Below are 27,506 nucleotides of genomic sequence, written 5' to 3' on the forward strand. Positions count from 1 at the left end.
GAAAGGTGAGAAAAAGAAGGTGCTGTCATCTCACATAGGTGTACAGAGAGAAACCCACACCCAGGATATTATTAATCATTATAATTATATATATTATATATACATATATGTTTATATGTGTGTGTGTATAAAGGCCTGGCGATCTGCTTCTGTAAGATTACAGCAAAGAAAACCCCATGGAGGGCAGTTCTCGACAGCATCGGGTTTTAAACACACATACAAACACACATGGAAATAAAAGATCAGAAGGAAATAATAAAATAAAAACAATAAAACTATCTTCGTTTGGAAATCACATCACCACCATCATCTGCATCATCACTAGGACTGTGGCCTGGGGCTGGGGCTCCTGCTTCAGATTGGGGGCAGTGGGGTTGAAGATGCTCCCTCTAGGAAGCTGCAAAGAGCCGAGCTGGGACTCCCCAACCTCCCATCCTCATGCCTTCTCCACTGGGCACAGCCCTGTGTCAGACCCTGGGGGTAGGGGACAAAAACCAAAAAAGCCCCTGGCCTGCACAGAAGAGGGTATTATAGACTAGGGGAGAAAGATGGCAGCACCTCTTAAAATAGCAGTGCTCACAATTGAATACATACACGCTGAGAAGCTGAGTATAACAGGAGATTAATAAAGAGGGTAAGTAGCAGAATGAATGGCCAGGGCAGGGGTGTTAATAAAGGAAGTGGTTGCTGCGTTAATTGCTACCATCTGAAGGAGGCAGGCTGGGGCTCCTGGTGCAGGTGGCTCCAGGAACCAAGGGGGAACAGCCAGCTGAGCGGCCCAGCGGTCAGGACACCTTGGTGATGCAGCTTCCAGCTGATAGGGCTCCCCCAGCCCCTACTAGTTCCTTCTGGCTCCTCTGATCACCAGGACAGCGGGGACTCAAGGGATGCTCTGCAGGCCCGTGGGTGGAGGACAGAGGAGAAGCAGAAAAGTGAGGCTCTGCCCTGTGTCCCTCTTCCCCGCTCCCGTCTCCCAGGTTTCATTGAGGTCCATGAGATGCTTAGAAGTACTTTAGGCTCCTCTCGACAAGGTCTTGGCCCACCTTGTCCCCCCCTACTTCCTGCCTTCATCTGACACCTGGGCCCCAGACCTTTCCTGTCCCCAAGGCCAGTCACCTGGAATTGCAAGTGTCCCAGCTGGCCTTTTCAAGGTGCTGCTGGGAAGGCGGGCGATGCGGCTGTGGCCCCGGGTCACTCCCAGGGAGCGGGAGACTGAGGAGCTGAGGGACGGAAGCAGGGAGTAAAGATCAGAAGGATACGGCATTGGCTCTGGACTTCGGCAGTAAGGTGGGCAGACTTAGACACTAAGTCTTGAGACGAAGGGGAGGCTGAGGTCCTTGAAGAGCTTCCAACAAGAGCTTCCAAGACCAAATTTGAGGGAAGGTGAGGTTTGTGGGGTTTGGGACAAGGGAGGTAAATCACGGTAGGGGGGGCAGCCCAATCACTGGATTAACCAATGAACTCTGAAAGTCTGCCTCCTGCATAGAGTGCCCTGTGGCCTTTAACTAAAGGAGGAGATAAGGAAACCTCCATCAGAAAACTAGATGCTGGCCCTGTTCACAGACCTCACCAACCTATTCGGCCGAGGTGTCTACTACTCTGGTGAGGGCTCTTTCTCTCCCCCGAAACCTCCCAAGCCTCACCTCCCAATGCGCCTCTTCTTGCAGGCTGAGGTTCCAGGGAGGGAAGAAGTTGGCTTGGGGCCCTTCATGGTGAACAGGAACATGGGTCCACTGGGGGAGGGAGGAAGATGAAGGGAACAGATCAGGAGGGAACCAGAGAGTGGAGCCAGCCACTCCCTCCCTCCAGCCCCCAGCTCAGGGTTCAGGGAGGCTGGACAAGATGACCTCTGAGTCTTCTTCCTACTTAAGAGGCGGACTCTCCTCCCTTCCTTACTTAGCCTGGGCTGACAGCTGAGTGACAGGCCTGTTCCGGGAGAACATCCAGATGTCAGTTTCTGGAGTGTCCAGGGAACTGGAGTTCAAACAATTTCACCCTTCCACCTGCCCAGCTTGGAGCCTGTTACTGAGAGGTGGTTAGGGGGCTATGGGAGGAGTGGGGGGAGACAGCTGGCTGGCCCCTGCCACACAAGCTCGGGTCAGGCTGCTGCTTGCTCTTGGCCTTGGACAGTCCTGAGCTGGTTGCTGTTCCCCTACTCTCCGCCATGTGGGTGGAGAATGAGCGTGAGAGCTTTATCTTCTCACTGAAAGTACATCTGAATAAAGTTTTCTAAGGACGCTGTTCCTGGTTCCAGATGCTGGGCTGGAGGGAAAAGTCTCATATTTCACAGCAGGACCCAGAACTCAGACCACTCAATGCAGAGAAATAGCTAGTGTTGGGTTTCCTTTCTTAATTGCTGTCCTTCGCCAACTCTTCCCATGTTGGCGTTCTGTTAGCTACTCATAGGAAGACCACAAACCAGCACAGACTGGGGGCTTTGAAGGGGGCAGACAAGGCAGGACCCCCAAGAGGAAAGACACCTCTGTGGGAACTATATATACTGCTCTCCTGGGCCTGGGATTTCCTGCTTCAAGAGGCAGGCTGTCTTCCACGCTTCTGGGCAGCACAACTGTCCATCGATGGCCTCTGGCCCCTGCTAGCAAGGTTAGGAGGGAGACCTACCTAGGGATGAAGGGCTGGTCCAGCCTGTTCAGCTCCTGAGGGACATTCTCCCAGCCAAGGCGCTCCTGGAAACTGAGCTTGGAGGGAGGTTCCTCGGAGAGATCAAAGGTGGCATTGAGGTCCCGAGCTGGCAGAGCCAGAGGGGTGGAGCAGTTCTGCAGGGCAGAAAGGCCTAGGGGCACCCGGCTTTTGATGACTGTGGCTGGGCAGAAGCGAGGGGAACGGCAGGGAGACGAGGTCCTTCCCCCTGTGGGGGTGCACGGCCTGAATGCAGGCTGGCCCTCAGGCAGAGAGCCCCTCCCCAGGCAGGGCAGGAAGGACTGGCGCTGGCGCTTGGTCCCCAGCTTCGGGGCTGGGGGGCTGTCTGGCTCTGAGGGGCTCAGTCTCCTCCTCTTCTTCTTCTTCCTCAGGGGCCTCTGAGATGCTTGGGCTGGGGTGCAGTCAGGTCCGGGTGGGATCCCCAGAGTGGGCATAAGGCCACTTAATTGCTTTGCCATGGTCCGGGTCACAGGGCCAGAGTACCCTAGAGACTCTGGGCACAGAGAAGGAGGGTACTGAGGGAAGACTGGGGATGGCTAGAGGGGAGGAGGATTTGTAGAATTTGGGAAGTGAGACATAGGAGACATGACAAAAACCAAAAAACCCACTGCCGTCGAGTCGATTCCAACTCATAACAACCCTGTAGGACAGAGTAGAACTGCCCCGTAGTTTCCAAGGGGCGCCTGGCGGATTCAAACTGCCGACCCTTTAGGTTAGCATCCGTAGCACTTAACCACTACACCACCAGCCCGTAAATCCACTGCAACTTCATGTTCCCGTGGGCCCAGCCTCCTATATCTGCACCCAGCATCCAAGGCCCCCAGCCACCCCTCAGCCCCAGCTGAGCCTTGGTCATACACCAATAGGCAGGAGCAGAGCAGGGGCCAGACTCACTTGACTCTGAACACAGCTCCTGGGCCAGAGGTGTCCCCCTGGCCAGGCCAGAAGTCCTGGAAGCCTCCACCCCAGGCTCAGTTTTTCCCTCTAGCACCAACTGCTGTAGGGCCTCAAACTCTGTAATCATGTCCGGAGTCAGGAGGTTGGCTGCTTGGAGAAGGGAATACTGCCGCTGGGCCAGGCACAGCACCTTTAGGGCCAGTCTGGAATAGAAGGGAGAGGATCCTTGTTTCTACTAAACCCCGATCCAACCCGGGTCCTCTGCCTGTGCCCCTCCCCATTGCTCCAGTCATGGTGAGGAACACGGGTAGGCTGGTCACTGGGCTCCTCCCTGCCTTCCCTGAACAAGCTGGGCTGGCTGCCCCCTCCACCCTCCTAGCCCTGGATCCTGCTCTGCCATACCCTTGTTAAAGGCCAAGGCTGGAAGAAGTGGCCAGATGTAATGGTGGGAGGCTTCACCCACTAAACATGCCACACAACAAAGTCACTGATCGAAGAAGTAGGGAAAGGGCACTAAATGGCCTTGGACTCAGAAGGTCTGAGTGTCCTCTCAGCTCTGCCACTTACTAGTGGTGTGATCTTGACTAAGTTCATACAAGGCAGCAGTTAAGAGTACAGGTTCAAGTCAGACTGCCCGTGTTCAAGTCCTGGCTCTGATACTTTCCAGCTGTGTGATTTTGGATGCATTCCTTAACCACAGTCTCCACATCCTTAGAATGGGGTAATAAATGCATCTACCTTATAGAGTTGCTGGGAAGATTAAATGTGTTGCTTTATATATCGAGTGTTTTTAATTTATTTATCTGTTGTGCTTTAAGTGAAAGTTTACAAATCAAGTCAGTCTGTCATACAAAAATTTATACACACCTTGCTATGTACTCCTAGGTGCTCTCCTCCTAATGAGACAGCATACTCCTCCTCTCCACCCTGTATTCCCCATGTCCGTTCAACCAGCTCCTGTCCCCCTCTGCCCTCTCATCTCACCTCCAGGGAGAAGTTGCCCACATAGTCTCACTTGTCTACTTGAGCCAAGAAGCTCACTCCTCCCCAGTATCATTTTCTGTCTTATAGTCCAGTCCAATCCCTGTCTGGAGAGTTGGCTCTGGGAATGGTTCCAGTCTTGGGCTAACAAACGGTCTGGGGACCATGACCTCCAGGGTCCCTCCAGTCTTAGTCAGACCATTAAGTCTGGTCTTTTTACGAGAATTTGAGGTCTGCATCCCACTATTCTCCTTCTCCATCGGGGATTCTCTGTTGTGTCCCCTGTCAGGGTAGTTATATCAAGTGTTTTAACAGTGCCTGGTACATAGTAAGTGCTATGTTGTTGTTAGTTGCAGATGAGTAGATTCAAATGCATGGCAACCCTATGTGTTAGAGAGTAGACTGTTCCATAGGGTTTTCTTGGCTGTAATCTTTACGGATGCAGTTCGCCGGGACTTTTTTCCATGGTGCCACTGGGTGGGTTCGAACTGTCAACCCCTGGGTTAGCAAACCGATTGTACCACCTGGGCTCCTAAGCACTATAAGATTAGCTAATTTTTGTAACATGGAAATAATACCATCTACCTTGTTAGGATAAGAGGAGATTAAATAAGATAGGTTGTGTTTATCTTGGTTCTGAGAAGACACTCAAAAATGCTTTCAGTAGGTACTTTCTATTGAACAGCTGGGATCCTGAAGAAGTATGTGTGAATCAACATGTACTTCACATGCACTGAAGAGCTACTTAAAGGAAATTATGAGGGTAATGTGATTATTGATGTTGTAAATTTAGATTCTAATAAAGCAAATTTTCTTTCTGTAAGGCACACCTATGATAAAAGAATAAATCCATTTATCTCAGTGGGGATTATTGATGGCAAATAACTTATCTTCAGGTAGTTCCAGCTGCCCAGACATTTCCAAAGCCCCTCCACTGCCCTCAGTGTGTGCTCAGGGAACCTAAACTCATTTTACAAACCAGCCTCAAGGCCTTTTTGAAAGAAGGCAGGATGTAAATTAAAAAGGACACAACAGAAACAAACTCATTCTATATCCACCTGAGCCACACATGATAAGGAAGATTAGATGACTGAGAAAAATGGGTGTTCGGGGGAAAAAGCATTGGCCTGGATGTCAGATGGGGCCCTGCTGGTACAGTGGTTAACAGCTATGGCTGCTAACCAAAAGGTCGGTAGTTCAAATGCGCCAGCTGCAACCTGGAAACACTATATGAAGCAGTTCTACTCTGTCCTGTAGGGCTGCTATGAGCTGGAAGCAACTCAATGGCAACGGGTTTGGTTTTTGGTTTTGGTGGATGTCAGATGGCCCAGGTCTGACCCTGTCTCTCTTGCTGTGGGACCCTGGGCAAACGCCTCAGTACCCAATGTGACAAATCAGGGATTTTCAAAAACACCGTCAGAAGACACTACAAACAGAGCAGTTCTGTTCTGTCTGATCTATGTATTAGACTTCTGCATAGATTTCATTTGAGAAAAGGACTTTGCAACAACAACAAAAAAAAATCTGAAAAACCACTGAACTGAAAAATCTAAGATTTACTCAGTGCTCTGGTGGTCTAAGACTCTAAATTCTAAAGCCAAAGAGAAATTCTTTGATTATCTGGTTGTTAGGGTGTTTCCAAATGTGGAGATGATCTAGAATGTTCCGCAGTCCCTGGTTCTTGGCTAACATTCTTGTGTTACATTTGATTCGTATATACTTCAGCCCTGTGAGGTTGGGGGGATAAGGGGATCCCCATGTCATAGCCAAGGATGAAGCAACTTGTCAAAGATCGCAAAACCACACTGAGGTAAGGCAGAAATGAGGGCTCTCTCTCCTCGCAATGGGGAACACCAAGCAGACACCCTGAGTCATCAGTGGGAGCCCGTGGTGCCCCCTAGGGGGCCGAGCGGACATCCTCCCAGCGTCTCCCTGCCTCTCCAGGGCCCCAGGAAGCTGGCAGCGGGAGACAGATAATGAGATGCTCACTATTCAGGCTGCAGCATTTTTGCTGAGTCGGGAACAGACACTCCCCAACAAGAAATAAAATTAAACAGGCCCTTCTGTCCGGAAGCTTTAAATACACTGCCTAGCGTGATGTGTGCCGGGGAGGGAGAAGTGGGGTTGGCACCGGCAAAGCTAAGTGGCAGGGGATTTATGTACTAGGGGCCAAGAAAAAAACACTGGCAGCATCTCTCCATTAAGCACAAAAAGAATGGTCCAAAATCCGTTGCTCTTTGGCTTTGGCTGGTGACTCGTATTTACTTCTGAGAAAAAATAACCACAGTAAGACTGTTGATAGAGACACATGATAAACACTTGGCTCAGGAAGGCTGCTCCTTCCCCATCCTGATGCTCAACTTTTCTTGGCTTCTCTCTCCTTGCTGAAGATGGGCAGCTTTGCCCTCAGACTGGAAAGCGAAGCACTAGCCCAAGCAACCCTGACCTAACTTGGTGCGTGCCGTCTTTCTGGATAGAATTTGGTGTTTGGCTTCCCTCTCCTGTTGGGCTGCTAACTATGTGGTGGAATAAATGGAGATTATGATGCGTAAACAGAGGAGGTGATGGTATCAAGGTGTTGAAAGCAGATAAGGGACAATGTGGATGAAAAGAGACTTGACTCCTAACTGGAGCTGAACCAGAGCTTCTGTGATGTACATAACTCCCACCCAGGAGGCCAAAGGAGGCTGAGCCCAGTCACCTCCCACCTTAGACCCAGAGTAGAGCAAGCAGACACCTACTGCTTAAAATGGTCCCTGCACATGCCTGGCTTGGGCTGTAGATGCAGGCCAGGGGACCCTGGCAATGGGTTTCTGAGGCTCTGCTCTGGCATCGGGACTGGAATCTAAGAAGAAAGGAAGAGTCACAGGGAAAAGCCCTTCCTCCCTTTGCTTATGTTGTTGTTAACTGCTGTTGAGTTGGCCCCTGACTTATGGTGACCCCATACACAATGGAACAAAATGTTGCCAGTCCTGCACCATCCCCATGATCAATTGCAGATCAGACTGTTGTGATCCATAGGGTTTTCACTGGTTGAATTTTGGAAGTAGATTGCTGGGCCTTTTTTGGAAGTAGATCACCAGGCCTTTCTTCCTAGTCCATCTTAGTCTGGAAGCTCTGCTGAAACCTATTCAGCATCATAGCAATATGCAAGCCTCCACTGATAGATGGTGGCTGCATAAGGTGCAATGACTGGGAACTGAACCCAGGTCTCCTGCATGGAAGGTGAGGATTCTACCACTGAACCACCAATGTCCTCCCTTTACTTGTACTTATACAGCTCTTAAGATCTTTCTCTCTTCCAAGAGGGCTTCCTAGAATGGGTTTCTTTCTCCCAGTCTCCTCTCCTCCCTCCCTGCTCCCCTTCCAGTAACATACAGGCTCCTCACTTCCTGCACAGGCTCCGAAGGCCTCCTAGTGACTAAGAAGTAAGACATCCAGGCAGAAAATCCAAGACTGAAGGGACTCTGAGATGGGAAGAGGCATTCTCCCAATATTCCACCAGCTTCAAGCCTTCCCGATGCCCAGGCCTCATGCCCCCAAATCCTACCTCCTTGGCTGGGCCTTCATCCTTGTCCTCTGGGGGGTGCTCCTGGTCTGGGGACTTCCCTTCCCCAGCCCTCTCTACCTGGGACACTGTTTGCAAGCTCTTCTCCTGAAGGACTTCAGATCCTGGATGGAGCTCTGGAGTACAAGGCTGGCTGGGAAGGCGGGACGGTGAGGGGGAGCCAGAAAGGCTAAGAGGAAATGAAAGAGAGAGGCAGGGTGTGGGGGCAGGGTGTACATGGCACTCATACAGTACAGAACCTACAAGGGATGGCGGCCTGGGTGTCAAATAGGCATTAGCAAGGGGTAAAGAAGGAGTCAGGAATTTTCTGATTTTGGTGATGACAACCAACCCCCAACTTCACCTTCTCTTGGATGGTAAGTACTGCTTAGGTGAGCTGGGCTGGGTTGTCATTTCCTTATGTGACACAGCGCAGAGCGCATTCTAGGTGACAGTCAGAGTGCTGGACACTAGGTGGGAACCCGACCTTAGGTGTAGGAACAGAAGCAAGGCATCCCAGCCCTCCAGAAGCTGGAGAAGGGGGGCTAGCTCCCGATCCTGGCTGGCAAGCTGAAGGGTGAGGGTAAGAAAGAACAGCAGAACTCACTGTGGTTGTGGTAGGGCCAGTTTGGGGGATTGTGGGGGCTCCAGTTGTGAGGCCCGGGCTGCCGCCTCATACACCTGGAGCTTCTCCCTCAGGGTGGCCACCTGGAACCAAAGCAGCCCAACCCCTCAGAGTCCTAGGTAAGTGCAGGAAGCAAGGAGAGGGCGTGGAGTCCTGGCCACACCCGGATGCTGCCATCTCTCACTCCATCCCCAGCCTTGGAGCTCTGCCTCCCAGCCAGGCTCCCTGGGCAGCTTCTCACCTCAGCCTGCAGCTGTTGGCAGATGGTGGCATACTGGCTGATGTGGCAGTCCAGGCTGACCACGTTGCTCTTCAGCTGGGAAGGGGGCACAGGGGAGAGATTTATGTGTTTAGTCAAACCAACTTTTATAAACTGCCTCCAACGGCCAGGCACTATGCCGGGTGCCTTATTCACATTACTGGGGCTTACCCTCACAGCTGGGGAAACAAAGGTAGAAGGTGCATTTGAACCCAGGCCCCTGACTCCCTGTTCAATAATTCACACCACTGGGCTTTCCGCAGCTGCTCCAGGAGTACCAGGGACCCCTAGGGATCGGGTGAGGGAGGTCACACAGGTGTAGCAGAAACCAGTACAAGTCTGCTTTCACCTGTTTTATATATTGGTGTTTGTGGTGTTTGCTGAAAATATGGTCCCTGCTGCAGAAGACAAGTCTGGGAAAAAAACCACTGGACAACACCACTGCAGCCGCCCCACAGCGTGTGATTTTCTACTCCTGTCCCCGCGAGCCTTGGAGACTACCCTGCATCTCTCCTAAGTGGAAGCTTCTCAAGGGTAGGGACTATGTTTCTTCTACCACAGAGAACTTCCTGAAGATGAAGCCTCGGGAATCTCTTTCCTCTGCCTCAGGAAATCATTGGGCCAGGTATCTGAGGAAGGCAGCTGGGTCCTACCCCTTCCTCCTCCCAGCTGGGGCTCCCCCCATGCTCAGGCCAGATGACCCCGGCCGGCACACACCGAGAGTTTGATCTCCTTGGCCCGGTCGGCATACTTGAGGGTATTATAAGTGTCCTCGTAGGCCAGGCTGGAGGGGCTGACAGCAGCAATCATCACTGTGCGGCAGTTGCCACCAATGGAATCCTTGAGCAGGCGGGTCAGCTTGCTGTCCCGGTAAGGCACGTGGGACTTGCGGCCCTGTGAGGCAGTGAGTGGGCATAAGGGGGAGGTAGCTGGGCTAGATGGACCTAGACTAGGCCCGACAGCATTTGGCCCAGGGCTAGAGGGAGGCCGATGGGTTCAGGTACTCAGTCGCTATCCTGGGGGGATGCGAGTGTGCGCAGCTTTACCTTTGCATCGGCCAGGGCGTTGAGGACATTGATGAGCGCCAGCAGAGAGCGGTTGATGTTGGCACCTTCCCGCAGCCGCTCCCCCTTCGCGCGGGTGCTGGATGCCCGCTCTGAGCCAGCCAGGTCGATCAGGCTCATCTTGGCTACCTGAAAGGCCTGGGTCAGTCCTGGAACCCGGTCCTGCTGCTTCACGAAGATCTGAAAGCAGACGGCAGTGTGGGGGGGAGCTGGAGCATCAGGAGACCCTGTCGCCAGGTTTGACCCGTGGCCCCTCTCACCTGGAAGATGGCATGGGAGCGGGAGGAAGTCGCATTGGCATCAGTGGGGTGCTGCGTACGGTTACGGTTCCCCCTGGTCAGCATCTCCAGCAGCTGCTCAGCTGAGGTTGGCTAAAGGAGAAATACCCAGGAAGGGGGCTGTGGTCTCCCCCACCAGGACCTGGCCCCTAACAGAGAGGGCTGCTCTTCAAAACCAAAGTCACCCCCTTGCTGCCACCACCACCTCAGCAGGAAGCAGGGCAGCCCCAAGCTGCCTTGTGAGGGAATCCCAAAAGACCAATGGGACTGCTCATCCCACCCAAGCCCAATCCCATACCTGGTGGAAGGAAAGGCCTTGCACCACCACCCCCTTGTCGGGATCCTCACGAATGGCAAGGGGCCCCTTGGGCTCCAGGAGGTCATGGATCTGCTCATTGTACACCTGAGGAGAAAGTAATCAAGGAGAGCCCTGAGGGAGGTAGCACACCAGGAAACCTCTCTCCTTAGAGGCCAATGAGGGGCTGAGCACCGGGGAGAGGGAACCATAACCAGACCAGCGAGTGTTCCTGACAATATCACCAATGGCACTTGGCAGGACAACATTCAGTGAACAAGAGCAGGACAGGTAGGTTTTAGCTCTCATGTGGTCTCTCATGGAGCTGTCTCTATGCCCCTTTGCCCTCTCATTTGGCCTCAAACCATCCACTTGCTACCATCCTCTCCCCTACTCACTGCCCCCTGCTCACTCCGCTCCACTCCCTCCTCAGGTGGCTGTGAAAGTGAGGGATGGGTCATCTGGGCTGGAGAGAGAACAGCCCTACCTCCTGGTAGCTGATGAGCACCTCAAACCGCTTCTCCTCCTGGTGGGCCTCGAGACGCCTATACAGCTCCATGGTGGTCAGGTACATGATGCCAGGGTCCCCCTCTCTGCCCAGCATGGTGTGTGTCTTCCCAGCCCCTGTGGCTCCATAGGCAAACACTGGAGAGGACAGAGTAGGGAGGGCAGCGGTGGTGGAACCCGATCTACCTTCTCAAGGGTCTTCTCTGGTGCATTCCCACCTGTTTGTCCTTCCTGTCTTCCCAGGGCTCTTTCCTTTGGCTTCCGTGTTCACCATGCCACTGCTTCTACCCACTTGCTTGCACCCATGTTTGTGCTGCAGATTTATGAGCACTCTACCTGTCTGTTCTGGCCCTCAATAGGCCTGTGGATTTGAGGGCAGAGGGCTCCCCACTATTGGTGGGGACTTATCTCTTCCACGCGGCAGTCTTCTCCAGTCTAGGTTAGCTTCCTCTGTTTAAGGCTCACAAGCCTTTCCATGTCACTTACTTCAGTTTATAACTACCCTTTTGTTGGTGTGATTTTGTAATTAGTGCCATCTGCCCCCTCTACACTGTAAGCACTATGAGGGCAGGAGCCATGTCTGTTTGGTCTGCTATTGTATCCTGAGGGCCCAGTACAGTGCCTAGCACATAGTAGAAAAACGAATGGGGACCCTCAGGGAATGAAAGCGCCAGAGGCTTCCTCAACCAGTCATGCCCATCTGAGGGGGAGGTGGTTACATGTCAGAAGACACACGAAATCTTTAGAAGGAAGCAGAGAAGCAAGGCCACTTTCCATGCCACCAGAGCTCTTCCTCCTTGCTGTCCAGTTCTCACCTGAGCAGTTGTAGCCCTGGAGGAAGCCATCCAGGATGCTGTGGGTGGTATACTGGAACACATCCTGTTGGGTGGCTACCTCACCAAAGACCCGGTCAAAGACAAACTTCAGGTCTTTGCCCTTCTTCTTGGGGCCATCTTGAGTGCCGCTCCATTTCAGGCCAGGGAATCCTCCATCAGGTTCCTCAGGGTCAAACACCAGCACCCGATCATCTACCACCTGAACCACAGGCCACCGTTGACACTCCAACTCCTGTGGGGTGGGGGGTCGTACTCGCACCACCACCTGAACCATGCTGTCCTCCACCGCCATCACCATCGCAACACCTGGGCAGAGACACAATGGAGATGAGGACCCACTGGACCCCAGGCCTGACCAGGTGTCCTTCAGTCTAGCGCTTAAGGGCCTCCTCCCAAACCCTCCCGAACAGATGATCTCGATTTTATACCTCAAGAGAAACAGTGCAGTGTGGAACCCTGGCTTGAATTAGAAAACCCACGTCCACCATTGACCAGCAGTGTGACCTTGGGCAAGTGACCTTTGGCCTCTAGGTCTGTTTCTTTACTTGTAAGATGAGGATAACACCACCCAACAATCAGGTTGCTTTTAGGAAGGACTGAGTGAGTGCTGCTAAGTGGTAACAAATGTTTTGCTTCTCTTCAGTTACCGACAGCGATTGGATAGGATGTTATAGCTTGGAGACTTGTGTTCTTTCTTGTCCTTCATTATATCCCTCCTATTTTTTTTTTTTTTTATTCTAATTTAGGAAACCCTGGTGGCATAGTGGTTAAGTGCTATGGCTGCTAACCTTGTAAACTCTATCGGGCAGTTCTACTCTGTCCTGTAGGGTCGCTATGAGTCAGAATTGACTTGACGGCAACGGGTATTCTAATTTATTTGAAATTTAATGAATCCTGACCCCGAAATGTAATTAATTTTTCCAGATTTTATTTTTACTTGTGCTTTGAACACATTCTTGTAAAAATTTCAAACAATAAAGTGAACCAAACCCACTGCCATCAAGAATTCAGACTCGTAGTGATCCTATAGGACAGAGTAGAACTGCCCCATGGGGTTTCCAAGGCTATGAATATTTACAGAAGAAGACTGCCACATCTTTCTCCTTTAACCATTGCGCTACCAAGGCTCCTAGGTAAAGTCAAAGTCTCCCTTAATCAACCTCCATTCCTGGAGGCTATTGCTCTTGGTAGTTTTATAAGTCTCCTTCTAGGCCTCCCTCCATACATTTTGTTGTTAATTGCTGTCTGGTGGGCTCCAACTCATGTACAATAGAATGAAACGTTACTCAGTCCTGAGCCATCTTCATAATTGTTGGTATACTGGAGTCCATTGTTATGGCCACTGTGTATTTTGAGTCCCTTCTAACCTAGATGGCTTATCTTCTAGCACTGTATTGGACAATAGTCTGTTGTGATCCGCAGGGTTTTCATTGGCTAATTTTTGGAAGCAGATTGCCCGGCTTTTCTTCCTTGTTTCAGTCTGGGTGATCGCACTAATATTTGAAACACCAGTGGCATAGCATCCAGCATCATAGCAGCACAAAAGCCAGCACAGTATGACAAACTGACAAATGGGTAGTGGCCCGTATACTTACACACATATATTTGTACATGTGGAACTATAGTTTTGGTTTTAGTGTTTTACAGAAATGGTATCACACTGTGCATATTGTTTTACAACTTGCTTTTTGCATTTCATAATCTATCTTCAAGATATATTTTTTCTCATTCTTCCTAACTCCTATATTCTATGGTATGAATGCTCCAGGATTTTTTTAATGTTGTAAAAATACAGATAACACAACATTTGCCAATTTAGCATGTACAATTCAGTGACACCAATGACATCAATCATTTTGTGCAACCATCCCCCATATATCCATTGCCATGGATGCTCTATTTTCAATGTTTTAATTTAACCACTGCCCTATTGACTTATAGGTATTACATCCGATATTTCACGCATACAACAATGCTGCAGAAGCATCCTTTTCATAGTTCCTAAGCACAGTGGTTAAGAGCTACGGCTGCTAACCAAAAGGTCAGCATGGCAGCTTGAGTCCACTAGCTGCTCCTCGGAAACTCTACAGGGCAGTTCTACTCTGTCCTATATGGTCGCTATGAGTCAGAATCAACTCGACGGCAACAAGTTTGGTTTTTTGGTTTTTTTTAAGCACATGTGTAACATGCTTTCTCTAGGGGATGTCACCAAGAAGTGGACCTGCTACACTGTAAGGTGGGAACATTTTGAATTTTAGAAGAGACTGCCAAATTGCTCTCCAGAACGGCTGTGCTTATTTACACGACTACTCACAGCGTACATGAGTATCCATTTCTCTACATCCTTACTAACACTGGACCGTTTTAATTTTTGGCTAATCTGATGGTATTTCATTGTTGTCTTAGTTTATATTTCCTCAATTACTGGCAAGGTTGAGCATTTGTATTTCTTATTCTCTGAATTGTATGTCTTATTTGCTCATTTTTTTCTGGGTCGATTGTCCTTTTGCTAGGAATTTATAAGAGCTTTGAACATTATTTAACATCTATATTACAAATATTTTTCCCCAATTTATCATTTGTCAGTTGGCTTTGTCTACGGCATCTTTGCCTTACAAAATGTTTATACGCTTAAAGAGGCAAATATGTCTATCTTTTCTTTTAGAGTATTAGAATTTTCTGTCTTTGTTAAAAAGGTCTGTCTCTCCAATCCCTAGGTTGAACAGAGAGTCTCCTAAATTTTCTTCTAAGATTTGTTTTTTCAATTAAAAATGTTAAACTCTCTGGAATTAAAAAAAAATTTTTTTGTATTGTATTTTTGGTGAAAGTATACACAGCAAAACAGGTTCCCATTCAACAATTTCAACACACATTGTTCAGTGACATTGGTTACAGTCTTCACATTGTGTCAGCATTCTCATTATTTCTGTTCAAATTGTTCTGTTCTCAATAACCTAGTCTCACTGCCCCCAACCTTCTTATCTATGCTTTAGAGTAATTATTGGCCATTTGGTCTCATATATATGATTTTTTAAAGGAGTACAGTACTCAAGGGTGATGCTCTTTATGAGCCAACCTGCTATTTAGCAAAAGGGACTCCAGGGGATAGTTTTGATTCAAGGTTTAAAGTGTATCTTGGGATTCTTCCAGTCTCAAATGGTCCAGTAAGTATGGATTTTTTGAGAATTTGAAGTTCTGTTCCATATTTTTCTTCCTATTAATGTTGTCGTATTATCTTATTTTATTTTGTTGTTGTTGTGAATATACACAGCAAAACATACACCAATTCAACAGTTTCTACATGTACCATTTAGTGACACTGATTACATCCTTCAAGTTACACAACCATTCTCACCCTCCTTTTCTGAGTTGTTCCTCACCCATTAACACGAACTCACTGCCCTCTAAGGTTCCTATCAAATCTTTCAAGTTGCTGTTGTAAATTTGATCCCATATAGATAGTTCTTAAAAGAGCATAATACTCAAGACAGACATTTTTTACTGCTAAGCTAAACTATTGTTTGGCTTTTAGAAGACTTCAGGGGATATTTTTGGTTTAAGGTTTAAAGATTATCTCAGGGCAATAGTTCAGGGGTTCATCTAACCTTCATGGCTCCGGGAAGACTACAGTCCATGAGAATTTAAAATTCTATTCTGCATTTTCCGCCTTTTGATCAGAATTCTTCTATAGGATCTTTGTTCAAAATGTTCGGTAATAGTAACCAGGCACCATCCAGTTCTGGCCTCATGGCAAAGGAGGTAGTTGTTCATGGAGGCTATTAGCCACACGTTCCATAGACTCCTCTTATTCCTGATGCTGCTTCTTCCTCTGTTGCTCCAGGTGAATAAAGACCAATTATTGTGCCTTGGATGGCCATTTGCAAGGTTTTAAGATCCCAGGCACTAAGCAACAAACTAGGAGGTAGAACAGAAACCCTAAACAAGTTATTAGGCCAATTAACTGGGGTGTCCCATGAAATCATGCCCCTAAACCTCCAAACCAAGAAACCAAATTCCATTAGGATTTTGGTTGTACATAAGCAGCCTTAGCAACTACTCTTTTGTTGTTGTTGTTATAAATATGTCTATTACACAACTTCTGCAAATTCAAGTTTTTACAGGTATACAACTTATTGACAGCAATTACAATAATTGGCTTTGCAACTCTGCCCTTAATCAATGTGATATCTGGAATTATTTTAACATGGGGTAAGATAGGTGTATAACTTTATTTTCTCCCAGACAGCCAGCGGTGCCAGCTCCAATGATTAATGAATATCCTTTTCTCATTTGAAATACCACCTTTGTCATATTTAAATTACTATATTTTCACAAACTTCCTTGCTGAAAATGAAGAGGACTTGAAGCATATACTGATTAAGATCAAAGACTATAACCTTCAGTACAAATTGCACCGCAACATAAAGAAAACAAAATCCTCACAACTAGACCAAGAAGCAACATCATGATAAATGGAGAAAAGACTGAAGTTGTCAAGGATTTTGTTTTACTTGGATCCACAATCAATGCCCATGGAAGTGGCAGTCAAAAAATCAGACAACATATTGCATTGGGCAAATCTGCTGCAAAAGACCTCTTTAAAGTGTTAAAAGGCAAAGATATCACTTTGAGGACTAAGATGTAACTGACCCAAGCCACAGTATTTTCAGTTACTTCATATGCATGTGAAAGTTGGACAATGAATAAGGAAGACCAAAGAAGAATTGATGCCTTCGAATTATGGTGTTGGCGAAGAATACTGAATATACCATGGACTACAGAAGAACGAATAAATCTGTCTTGGAAGAAGTACAGCCAGAATGTTCTTTAGAAGTGAGATAGTGACACTTTGTCTCATGTACTTTGGACATGTTATCAGGTGGGACCAGTCCCTGGAGAAGGACACCATACTTGGTAAAGGTGGAGAGGGTCAGTGAAAAAGAGGAAGACCCTCAACGACAAGGATTGACACAATGGCTGCAACAATGGGCTCAAGCAGAGCAACAATTTTGAGGATGGCGCAGGGCTGGGCAGTGTTTCGTTCTTTTGTACATAGGGTTTCTGTGAGTTGGAACTGACTCCATGGCATCTTAACAACATATTTTCTGAGGTCTATTACTGAGCTTTCTATCATGTTCTACTGTTTGTCTAGTCCTGTGCCAACACCACACTCTTTCCATTACGTTACTTTACACTATGCTAGATCCCCCTCACTAGTCTTCTTTTTCATAATTTTCTTGGTGATTTTCAGGCATTTATTATTCTATTTGACTATGAAAATTTTATCATTTCCACCCGACCCTAGGACCCACTGCCAAAAACACCCTGTTGGGATTTCAGTTGGAATCACATTAAATTTATATATTCATTTTACTACATTAAATGCTTTCATACAAGAATATGGCTATTGCCTTTCTATTCATTCAGATATTTTTTTATGTCCCTCAATAAGATCTTATAGTTTTCTATCTCTTCAGGTAGGTTCTGTAATTGTCCTTTTAATATAATTCCCAAGTATTTTATGGACTTAATTGCTTTTATGAATGAAACATCTTCCCTCATTTCCATTTCCAGCTGGTAATTGCCAGTATGGGGAAACACAATGGATTTTTATACACTTGTCTTATATCCACCACCCTTTCAAACTCTGCTAATAATTCTGGTTGTTTTTATTAGAGCCTCTTGGGTATTTTAAGTATATAATTATATATCAAAGAAGAAATTTTTTTTTAACTTTTCTTCTCTACATTTATACCAAATATTTCATTTCTTGTCTTATTGCACTCCCTAGAACTTCCAAAACAATGTCAAATAATATAATATTGATGATAATGGACATCATTGTCTCATTCCTGAATTTAACGGTAATGACATTATTACTTCCCTATTCAGAAATTAGTTTTTGGACAAGTAGCCTTATCATACACAGTGATTTCTTCTATTCCTATTTTACTTAGAGCTATTATTAGGAATGTCTCAAATTTTATCTAATGCTTTTTCAGCATCTCCTTATATGTTTACGTATTTCTTCTCTCTTAGTTTGTTGATGTGGTAAGTTATTTGATATTATTTCTGGTATCAAACTAACCATGCATTCCTGGAAAAAATCCTACCCTGGCCATGTGAAGTTTTTGAATTTGAAGTGCTTAAACTTGTCAGTCTTTTTCGTTATGGCTTTTCTGTCTCATTTAACAAGATAAATTCCTTCTCCGAGGTGTATGAGCACTTTTCTTATATTCCACCTAATACTCTTTCTTTCTTACATTTACGTCTTTATCCAGATGGGATTTCCTTTTTTGTCAATGGTATGAGGAAGTGTCTAAATATCTTCTCTGTCCAAGTGGTAAGCAATTATCTCAAGATCATTTATTGAATAGTGAATTATTTCTCCACCAATTTGAAATGCCATATTTAACTTAAATTCTCATACAAACATGAATTTGCTTCTGACTCTCCATTCTGTTCTACTGATCTGTCTGTCCCTTTTCTAGTACCTCACTGTTGTAATCACCATTGTTTAAAAAAAAAAAAAAAAACTGTTGTAATCACTATTGTTAAAAAACAAAATCTTGTATTAATTCAAAAGAACAACACAATATTTGATTGCTGTATGATTTAATAAACAATTTGCAAATTGGGGTAATATTTTCCTCTGGAAGAGGAACCCACTTCCAGAGAATGGAGAATTCACAGAGACTTAAATAATTTTTGCTTAATGAATATAAGTTTCCATGGCGATGAAATACTTAATGGTTACTGAGTTAGCATTAAAAAGACTCCTGAAAATTTTGTCCTTTACCCATTGTTAGCTAGGAGACATCTTGAAATTAAAATCTGGAGAAGTCCAGAATCTTTTTTATTAAATCACAAGGTAATGGTTTTGTCATCAACTGCTCTTCCAAAGTGAGAGAAAAGTCTATTAGCAACTTTGGGTGAAAAAAAAAGAGAAGCCACTGGCAAGAAAATGGTGGGTCAGGAATTTTTGGGTTCATGGACAAGAAAAGCCTCTTGAAATAAAAGTAAAATATCTATTTTTAATAAAGATATTCCACAATCTCCCCTCTTCTGATCATGATTCATTTAGAATCTTTAATCACTGTGTCTGTATAATACATCAACTCATTGCTCTTTTTCTTGGCTATTCTTGGGCATTTTGTCTTGTGTGATCTTAGAATCAGCTTATGATGTTCCATGAAAAATTCTGCTAAGATTTTAATTGCAGTTATTTTGAATTTATGGATTAATTTGAGGAGAATTGGCATCTTTATAATAACAAGCCTTTCCATCTAGGAATATGGTATCTCTTTCCACTTATTTACATGTTTATAATATTCAGTAAAATTTTATAGGTTTTCTCACACGGGTTTTATATATTTCTTGATGGATTTATTAGTACTCATTTTACAGTCTTTGTCATATTGTGAATAAACCAAACCAAATCCGTTGCCATTGAGTCATAGCAACCCTATAGGATAGAGTAGAACTGCCCCACAGGGTTTCCAAGAAGCAGCTGGTAGATTCCAACTGCCGACCTTTTGGATAGTAGCCATAGCTCTTAACCACTGTGCCACCAGGGGTCGGTCTGGTTTTTCTTTTTTTTTAATTACATTTTCTAATTCATTTTTGCCCGCATATACGAAAGCTACTGGTTTCTGTACGCTCTTCTTGTATCTGGCCACAATGTTGATCTCTCAGTTGTTCTAATAGCTTGTCATTGGTTTGCTTAGATTTTCCAATTAAACAATAATATATAGTTTGCAAATAATGACTCACTTTCTGTTTTTAACTCTGCTATATTTAGCTCTACTCTCTCTTCCCCGTTAAGAAGGTAGGAATAGGTATTGAATTTTATGAAATACTTTTGTGGCATTTACTGAGATGATCAGTGTTCCTCCTTTGATCTGTGAATGTAGAGGGAGACATGGATAGATTTCCTTAGTGTTGCCCTGATAATAATTCCAAACACTTATTTGCCTATTCACTTTTCTATTCCCTTGAGAGTTCTCTCGCCATTTTTTTCATAGTCCCCTTTGGGCTAGCTTCCCAAGGGTAAGGATGGAATTTTTGGAATGTGGGAGTCACAGACATCCTGGAAAAGTTCAGCCCAACTCTAGGGACATATTAACAGGGGTAAGGAACAGAGACTGTTCCTGAGGGGTCTGAATAGACGAATGCTTTCCCAGTACAGAAAGGTCACAACTACCAAGGTCATACAACAAGGAAAAACGGGATTTCTACTGAATACTCTAGCAAACATGCTTTCCTTAGGAAATTAAACAGAATTAAACTGACTGGAAACTTCAGTCCCTTCACCCCCAAACTTCATCACTTGTTCCCCACACAAAACAAGGGAAAGATATCAATCAGCAATGATCTTTTTACATGTGTATAAGTCTCTTCCTGTCCTAGCAATCAGACTGCCATAATAATGAAAATAATTACCAAGGGCTCACTATGTCAGGGACTGTTTTACCCACTTATACGTTTCATCACCTTATACAGCGAAATCTGTGAGAGCCAGAACCTGACATGACTGCCTTGTTTTTCTGAGTCTTGCAAGTTTTCTGCCTTTGACAGGGTGAGGTCTTACCACTTTTGTACTGTTCTGTTAGTGGAAAATATTTTAGTTTTCCTTCTCTGATAGGTTTCTGCCTTATCCAGACTCCAGCTTTCGCAGATTTTACTGTATTCCCATTGCTATCCCATAAGATACTATGATTATACTCAACGTTCAATGAGAAAATTGAGACAGAGAGGGTTAAGCAACTTGCCTGAGGTCCCAGTGCTAGTAAGTGATGGAGCCTAACTCCAACACAGGCAGTCTGACTGCAGAGCCTGCTCTATTGCTTTATAATGATATTAGATATTATATTATGATTATCACATTGTTGTAATAATCCCTATGGTTGCATAATAATTATAATAATTTTCCATAACTAGCCTTATGTATTCTGCAAAACCCTTCCAGATATATGGACTGTATGGGATTTTCAACAGTCTGAGAGAGTACCTATCTCCCACCCTTGCATTCCCACCCTCAGGGACCCTACTCTTGTGCCCACACTGGGGAAGTGAAGGCAGAGGGTGCCTGGTCTCACTGCCAGGTTCCACCTTGGCTGTCTTAATGACAGGCTCAGCTCTCCACTGGGAGGGTTTTTGCTGAGGAGGAGCTACAGAGCAGCCTAACATTCTAAGCAGGAAATTAAAAAGGGCACTGGCAACAGCGTGCACATAACCTTTACAGTTCTCTCCTCCTGCCTCCTCAGGGCCAGGAGGCAGACTGTTTGCCTAATGAGATATTTTCCTTCTTCCTGAAACAGTGCTGAGGGGCAGTGGAAAGGGGGGTGACACTCGTCATGGCCCATGGCCACAGCTAGGACACCTGGGTCCTGGTCTCTGTTCTGTGTCTGACTGGTGGGGAGGTCTTTCCATGGACCACACCATGTCAATGTCACATCAGCTTCCCTCTTTGAGAGCCAGAGAGAACAGCTACAGATCTGCTCCCACCCCAGGGGATGGGGAGATTAATGACAGAACGTTTGTCAAGTTTGCTTTGATCCTCTGTTGGAAAGAGCATTTCAGCCCAAAGAACAAGGGAGATGATTCTTTAATAAGATCTTCAGGGTTCTGAGCCAGCTATAGTCACGTCCTGTTTCTAACCCAGGGCAGCTCATTAAAACCCAGAGGCTAGTGCATGGCCGAGCTGGGGCTGGGAAGTCAGATTTGGTTGTTTACAGGGTGGCCTCCTCTATCCGCCCCTGAAGGGACAGCTCCAGCTTCTTAGGAGCTTAGGAAAATTTCTCGGGGGAAGACACTGGAAGCTGGGAGAGGCGGGCAGGAGCCTAGCTTTGGGATGTTGTTCTATTTCTATAGGGGTCTCCGGAGCCCCGTTGCTCCTTCACAACCATCACTCACTAGTAATAGTTGTCTGTAAGCTCCTTGAGAGCAGGACCCTCTTCCGGCATAGTCTGTGTGTCTCAGACACCTGGGCTTGATGCCTGGCATACAGTAGATGTTTAGTATTTGTCCCATGAATGAATAATGCCCACAAGGCAGCAGAATCCAAACCCAAGAGTCTAATTATAATAATTATTCTAGCTAACGTGTACATATTGAGAGCTTACTACGTATCAGGCACTATGCTAAGTGCTTTACAAATGGTATCATTCCATTTTCACAATAACCTCATGAAGGGGTACAGGATATCAATGCAATTGTTACATCCCTACTTTACAAAGGAAACCAAGACTAGTGGTCACATAGATGGTAGGCAGCAAAGGCAGAACTTGACCTTGGTCTGTCCCCAGAGGCATTGCTCTTCATCCTTAGGCTATTCTGCCCTGAAGTTAGCTTTCCCAGCTCCCTCCTCACCTCACCTTAGTACCCACAGAAGAGCAACTTTGAGGACCAGCTAGTTCTTCCCACCTGTGCTTGTGCAGAGGCAGGAGCTGTATCCCCCAGATCTCATTCCCCCCAAGGAGTAGGCAGAGGGGGGCATCATTTCCTCATCCCTTATATTTGAATGTGCAAAGGAAGAAAAATACCCCCTACCCAATCCTCAAGCAAGGGGTGTATACCTGGTTTCCCATCACTCAGTAAAACAAGAGGATCTCATTTTCCTCCACATAGACATCTACTAAGTGGGCTCCTTGAGGGCAGGGTTTTCCTTCATCCCACATCCTAGGACAGGACCTACTCACAAATGTTCTATGGCTATGTGTCTTTATTATGTTTCCTAACTAATCGTTTCACCACTCATCTGTCAATTTGTTGTATTGTGGTAGCTTGCATGTTGCTATGATGATGGAAGCTATGCCACCAGTATTTTTAAATATCAGCAGGGTCACCTATGGTGGACAGGTTTCAGAAAAGCTCTCAGACTGAGATAAGCTAGGAAGAAAGGCTTGGCAATATAGTTCCAAAAATTAACCAGTGAAAACCCTATGGATCACAATAGAATACTGTCCTGTATAGTGCTGGAAAATGAGCCCCCTAGGTTGGAAGGCACTTAAAATACAGTGGCTGCAACAATGGACTCAAGCATACCAAAAATCATGAAGATGGTAGATAGGGCAGGATCGGGCAACGTTTTGTTCTTTCGTACATAGGGTCACCATGAGTAGGAGCCAACTTGATGGCAACTAATAACAACAACTGATTGTTGTTGGTGTATAAAAATGCATCTGATTTTTATATATTGATCTTATACCTAGTAACTCTACTGAACACTATTAATTATAACGATTTAATCATCTAATAATTTATAGGTTTGTTTGTTTAAATAGACAATCATATGGTCTATATAGTTTTGTTCCTTCATTTCTAATATTAGCATTTTATTTTTCTTGTGCTATGGTTCTGGCAGGAGTCCTGGTGGCACAGTGGTTCAGCACCCAGCTGCTAACCGAAAGGTCAGAGGTTCCAACCCACCAGCTACTCTGCAGGAGAAAGATGGAGCAGCCTGTGGCAGTCTGCTTTGGTAAAGATTACAACCTTGGAAACTCTTAAGGGGCAGTTGTACTCTATCCTATAGAGTCACTACGAGTTGGAATTGACTCCACAGCAAAGGGTTTTTATGGTTCTAGCTAGGACCTCTGTTACAACACTAAATAGAAGCAGCAATAGTGAGCAATCTTGTCTTTTTCCTGATTTTATAGGGGAAAAAGAAAAGTTGTTTTTTTTTTTTCTTTTATAGGGAAGGCTCCCATTATTTCACCATTAAGTGTGATGCTTGTTATTGTTTTTTTTTTTGGATAGATTCCCTTTGACTGTTTACGGAAATTTACCTCTATTTCTAGTTTACCTATTTTTTTTTTTAAATCCTTAATGGATATTGAATTTTATTAAATGTTATTTCTGCATCTAATGGGACTGTTTTCTCCATTAATCTGTAAATGTATAAATTGTATTCATAAATTTTCTAACATTAAATAATTTTCACATTTCTGGAATAAGCCCAAATTGGTCACAATTTTTTTTTTTTTTTTACATTGCTGCCTTCTGATTGCTAATCTTTGATTTAGGATTTTTCAACTACATTCATAAAAGAGATTGACCTGTAATTTTCTTTGTCTGGTTTTTGGTATCATAAAATAGGCTGAAGATGTTCGCTCTCTTTTTAGGGAGAATTTGTATAAGATTAGAATTCTCTTTTCCAATTGCCTATAAATTTCTGGTGGAGTTTGGTGGGATTTTCTGATATGTGTGATGGCAGATTTTAAATTAATTCAGTTTCCTCAATGGACCTATTCAGAGTTTCTATAACTTCTCGAGTTATTTTTGGTAAGTTGTGCTTTCCTAGAAAATTGCCTAAAAGCACTGTGACAAAGGATATTCTATTTCTTTATCTTAATCACTCTGAAACTGAAGTTATATTCCTATTTTCATTCCTGATATAATTTGTGTGTGTGTCTGTGTGTGTGTGTGTTTCCTCTCTTTATTTCTTCATTAATATTGCCAGAGGTTTGGCTTTTTATTAGTCCTTACAAAGACACAGCTTTTGGCTAGGTTAACCCTCTCTACTGTATAAGTAACATCCTAGTTCATTAATTTCTGCTCTTATCTTTATTATCTCCTTCCTTTGATTTTCTATGCATTTATTTTATTGTTCTCTTCCATCTTATTAAGTTGACTATTTACTTCACTAACATTCAGCTTTTTGTTTTTGGTTTCTTTTTAACATTCTAATGTAAGCATTTAAGGGTATAAATTACCCTCTAAGTATTGCTTTTGCTGCATTATACAAGTTTTATATACAGTACTTTTGTCTCATGCTAAATTTCTTTTAATTACAATTATGATTTCCTACTTTTTTTTATTTGACCAATGAGTTAATTGTTTTTGTTTTTTTTTTTAATTTCCAAACATGAGTTTGTTTTAATTTTCTTCTTTTTTAACTTAATTGCTTGTGGAAAAAGAATATAGTTTGTACAATACCAGTTTTGTTTAGATTTGTTTTATGGCCAGGCAGAGGAACAATTTCTACTTGTATTAAAAAAAAAAAAAAAAGGTATAAATGGTGCTGAATTGGATAATATAAAGACCAACAAATTGAGATGCCTTAAAATATCTCTGTTGCAGTAGAGGTAGGGGAACTAAATAATGAAATAGACATACAAGGGCCTGGATATGTTGGCAGTTGGTGAAACATGGGATATGGTGATGGAGGAGAAAATAGAATAGGGATGAGACTGAAGAAAGCAGTGTAACATAAAGGAGAAGCTCATTCAGAAAAATTCTGTAGACGTTTCCCTTTCTGAGCTAGGTTTAACTTCTCTGAGCCTCAGTTTCCCAACCTATACAATGTAAATAATAATAGCATCTACCTCATTGGGTTGTTGTAAGGATTAAATGAGTTAATCCAAGCCTTGTAAATGCTCAATAAATGTTAGCCATTATTATTAGAATTGATACGATGTAAAGCATTTTCCCACAATGCCATAAGAACCAATGTCTTCAATAAAATTCTGCGGCACAGGCCAGGCTTTATCTTTTCCATGTCATTTCAGTACCCCAGCTAAGAGAGCACCCTAGGAGCAGTTACAGAAGGCCTGGTTTTCTGTCATACGGATTCAGTCCTTTCTTCATTCAAATATTTACAGAATGCCTGGTTCCTCAGTAAGTGCCTCTGCACTACAGCTCTGCAATCAGTTCTTCTGTGTGTATGTGGGGAGAGGAGCCTAACTACTCCACATAGATGTGCAGGGGGTCTCCAGTTCTGGGACCTCCACTGTGCAGGAGAACCCATTTCTTCCTTACACATGGCCAGGAGGACAGCTCCCTAACTTAGGAACGTGAAGATGTGTAGGCCGGACCTGGGTCCTATACCGGGGTTCCGATCTTCACTGCAGATGCGTAAGGAAGCGCCCTGTTCCCGGCACCGCTCCCCGCCCTGCTCGGAGGGGCCCACCCAGGACCTGCCGGCGCGGTGCGAGGGCTCTGTCTCAGAGCTCCACGGTCACGTCCCGCACAAAGGAGGCCGGGCTCCGGCTCCAGTCCACGAGCAGCTGAGTCCGTGCGCCCCAGACCTCAGAGGAGGAGCCCGCCAGACCTGGGCTTACCCTGCGCCGGTTCCTCGCAGCTGGTGTCGCCGATCGCTCCCGGGTCCCTCAGGGGGCGGACAAGAGGCCTAGACTGCAGGAGACGGCGCCCCAGCCCTCCTAAACCCGCGCCAACCTTCGCCCGGCGCAGGGCTTTCAAATTAGCCGGATCGGCGATTCCGCTCTTCCCATTGGTCACTGCCCGGGTCGCTGATTGGCTGTTTCCTAAGTAACAAGGTCCAGCCGGAGGTGGCGGGAGCTGTCAACAGTGCGCTTGCGCACTTCCCCTTCCTGCTGATCAGAGATTTTGAAATAGCGTCCTCAAGGCTGAAAGGACAGGACTGACAGGAAGAAACCTGGATGGCGTTAGGAAATAGGGGGTCGCGGCATGTCTCTGTCATCCCGTTCATAATAAGTTACGCTTACCGGACATCCAACCGGTTTTCAAACCTGCTTTGTCTGGAGGCTAAGTCAGCATCCGCATATCCAAGACCAGGTTCTCAGCAGCTGTTTAGAATCTCTTCCCGGTTCGCGACCTTTCCAAAACTGAACTTCAGTAGCAGCCTTGATGTGGAAAAGTCGGTAGAGGCGGAGAATGGCAGTTCCACCCTCTCGGCCTTGACAGTGTCAGGGCGTCATGGACTGTTGTATTTGAGGGTTGTCCCCTTAAGGCACTGATGAGCAGCTCTACCTCCTTCCACCACAGCCACCCACACCTTGGTGGAATAACCTCATGCTGATCTCCAGAGGCTGTGAGGTCGAAGAGAGAGCCTTACACTGAAATCAGGAAACCTGAGTTTCCAGTGTTGGCTTATTAACTAGTGCTGAGACTGCACAAGTCACTTCAGCTGTCTGAGAGTCAGTTTCCTCATCTTTTTATTAAAACAACAACAACGTTGCTGTGGAATGATTCCAACGCGGCCCTATAGGACAGAGTAGAACTGCCCCATAGGGTTTCCAAAGCTGTAAACCTTTTGAAAGCAGACTGGCATATCTTTCTCTGGGGAGCTAAGCTCTAAAGGAGTAGTGCACCACGGGTACCTGCCCTAATTATTTAGTGCTACTATAACAGAAATATCACAGTGGAGGGCTTTAACAAACAAATTTATTTTCTTACTGTTCGGGAGGCTAGATGCCCGAATTCAGGGCACCAGCTCTGGGGGAATTGTCCCTCCCCCGTCCCGCCAGGCTCTGGAGGAAGGCCCTTGTCTCTTCTGAGCTTCAGTTTCTGGGTGATTTTCATGTGCCTTGGCATCTCTCTTCCCCCCTTTCTTCTTCTGCCTTGCTTGTTTAATCTCTTTTATACCTCAAAAGAGATTGACTCAAGACACACCCTTCACTAATCCTGTCTTGTTAACATAACAAAGACAACCCATTACCAAACGGGATTATAACCACAGGCATGTCGTTAGGTGCCCTCCAGTCATTCTGACTCATAGCGATCTTATGTACAACAGAATGAAACACTGCCCGGTCCGGCACCATCCTCACAATCTTTGCTATGTTTGAGCCCATTG

General features: G+C 45.5%; 1 protein-coding gene across 1 annotated transcript; it reads right to left on the bottom strand.

Annotated features, from left to right (window-relative positions):
* Window positions 1-26,124, bottom strand: KIF18B (kinesin family member 18B). The gene is made up of 16 exons (XM_049861008.1): window positions 26,011-26,124; window positions 11,930-12,256; window positions 11,095-11,252; window positions 10,611-10,715; window positions 10,295-10,405; window positions 10,017-10,214; window positions 9,688-9,864; window positions 8,953-9,027; window positions 8,694-8,794; window positions 8,090-8,276; window positions 7,281-7,384; window positions 3,556-3,761; window positions 2,623-3,154; window positions 1,644-1,733; window positions 1,117-1,220; window positions 1-892 (listed from the first exon to the last, which is right to left on the bottom strand). The coding sequence occupies exons 2-16, from the start codon at window positions 12,246-12,248 to the stop codon at window positions 786-788; spliced, it is 2,574 nt and encodes an 857-aa protein (XP_049716965.1). The 5' UTR covers window positions 12,249-12,256; window positions 26,011-26,124; the 3' UTR covers window positions 1-785.
* Between the last annotated feature and the right edge of the window lie 1,382 nt (window positions 26,125-27,506).

Source organism: Elephas maximus, chromosome 19 (assembly GCF_024166365.1).
Source record: "Elephas maximus indicus isolate mEleMax1 chromosome 19, mEleMax1 primary haplotype, whole genome shotgun sequence".
In the NCBI taxonomy this organism is placed as follows: domain Eukaryota; kingdom Metazoa; phylum Chordata; class Mammalia; order Proboscidea; family Elephantidae; genus Elephas; species Elephas maximus.

What these genes read in the sequence shown, in the direction of transcription:
- KIF18B (XM_049861008.1), bottom strand. Translation starts at nt 12,248, where the DNA reads ATGGTGATGGCGGTGGAGGACAGCATGGTTCAGGTGGTGGTGCGAGTA. An exon ending in AAGGCCTTTCCTTCCACCAG is followed by an intron (nt 10,406 to 10,610) that starts GTATGGGATTGG and finishes TTTCTCCTTTAG; the next exon opens with CCAACCTCAGCTGAGCAGCT. An exon ending in AAGAAGAGGCGCATTGGGAG is followed by an intron (nt 1,221 to 1,643) that starts GTGAGGCTTGGG and finishes TCCGTCCCTCAG; the next exon opens with CTCCTCAGTCTCCCGCTCCC.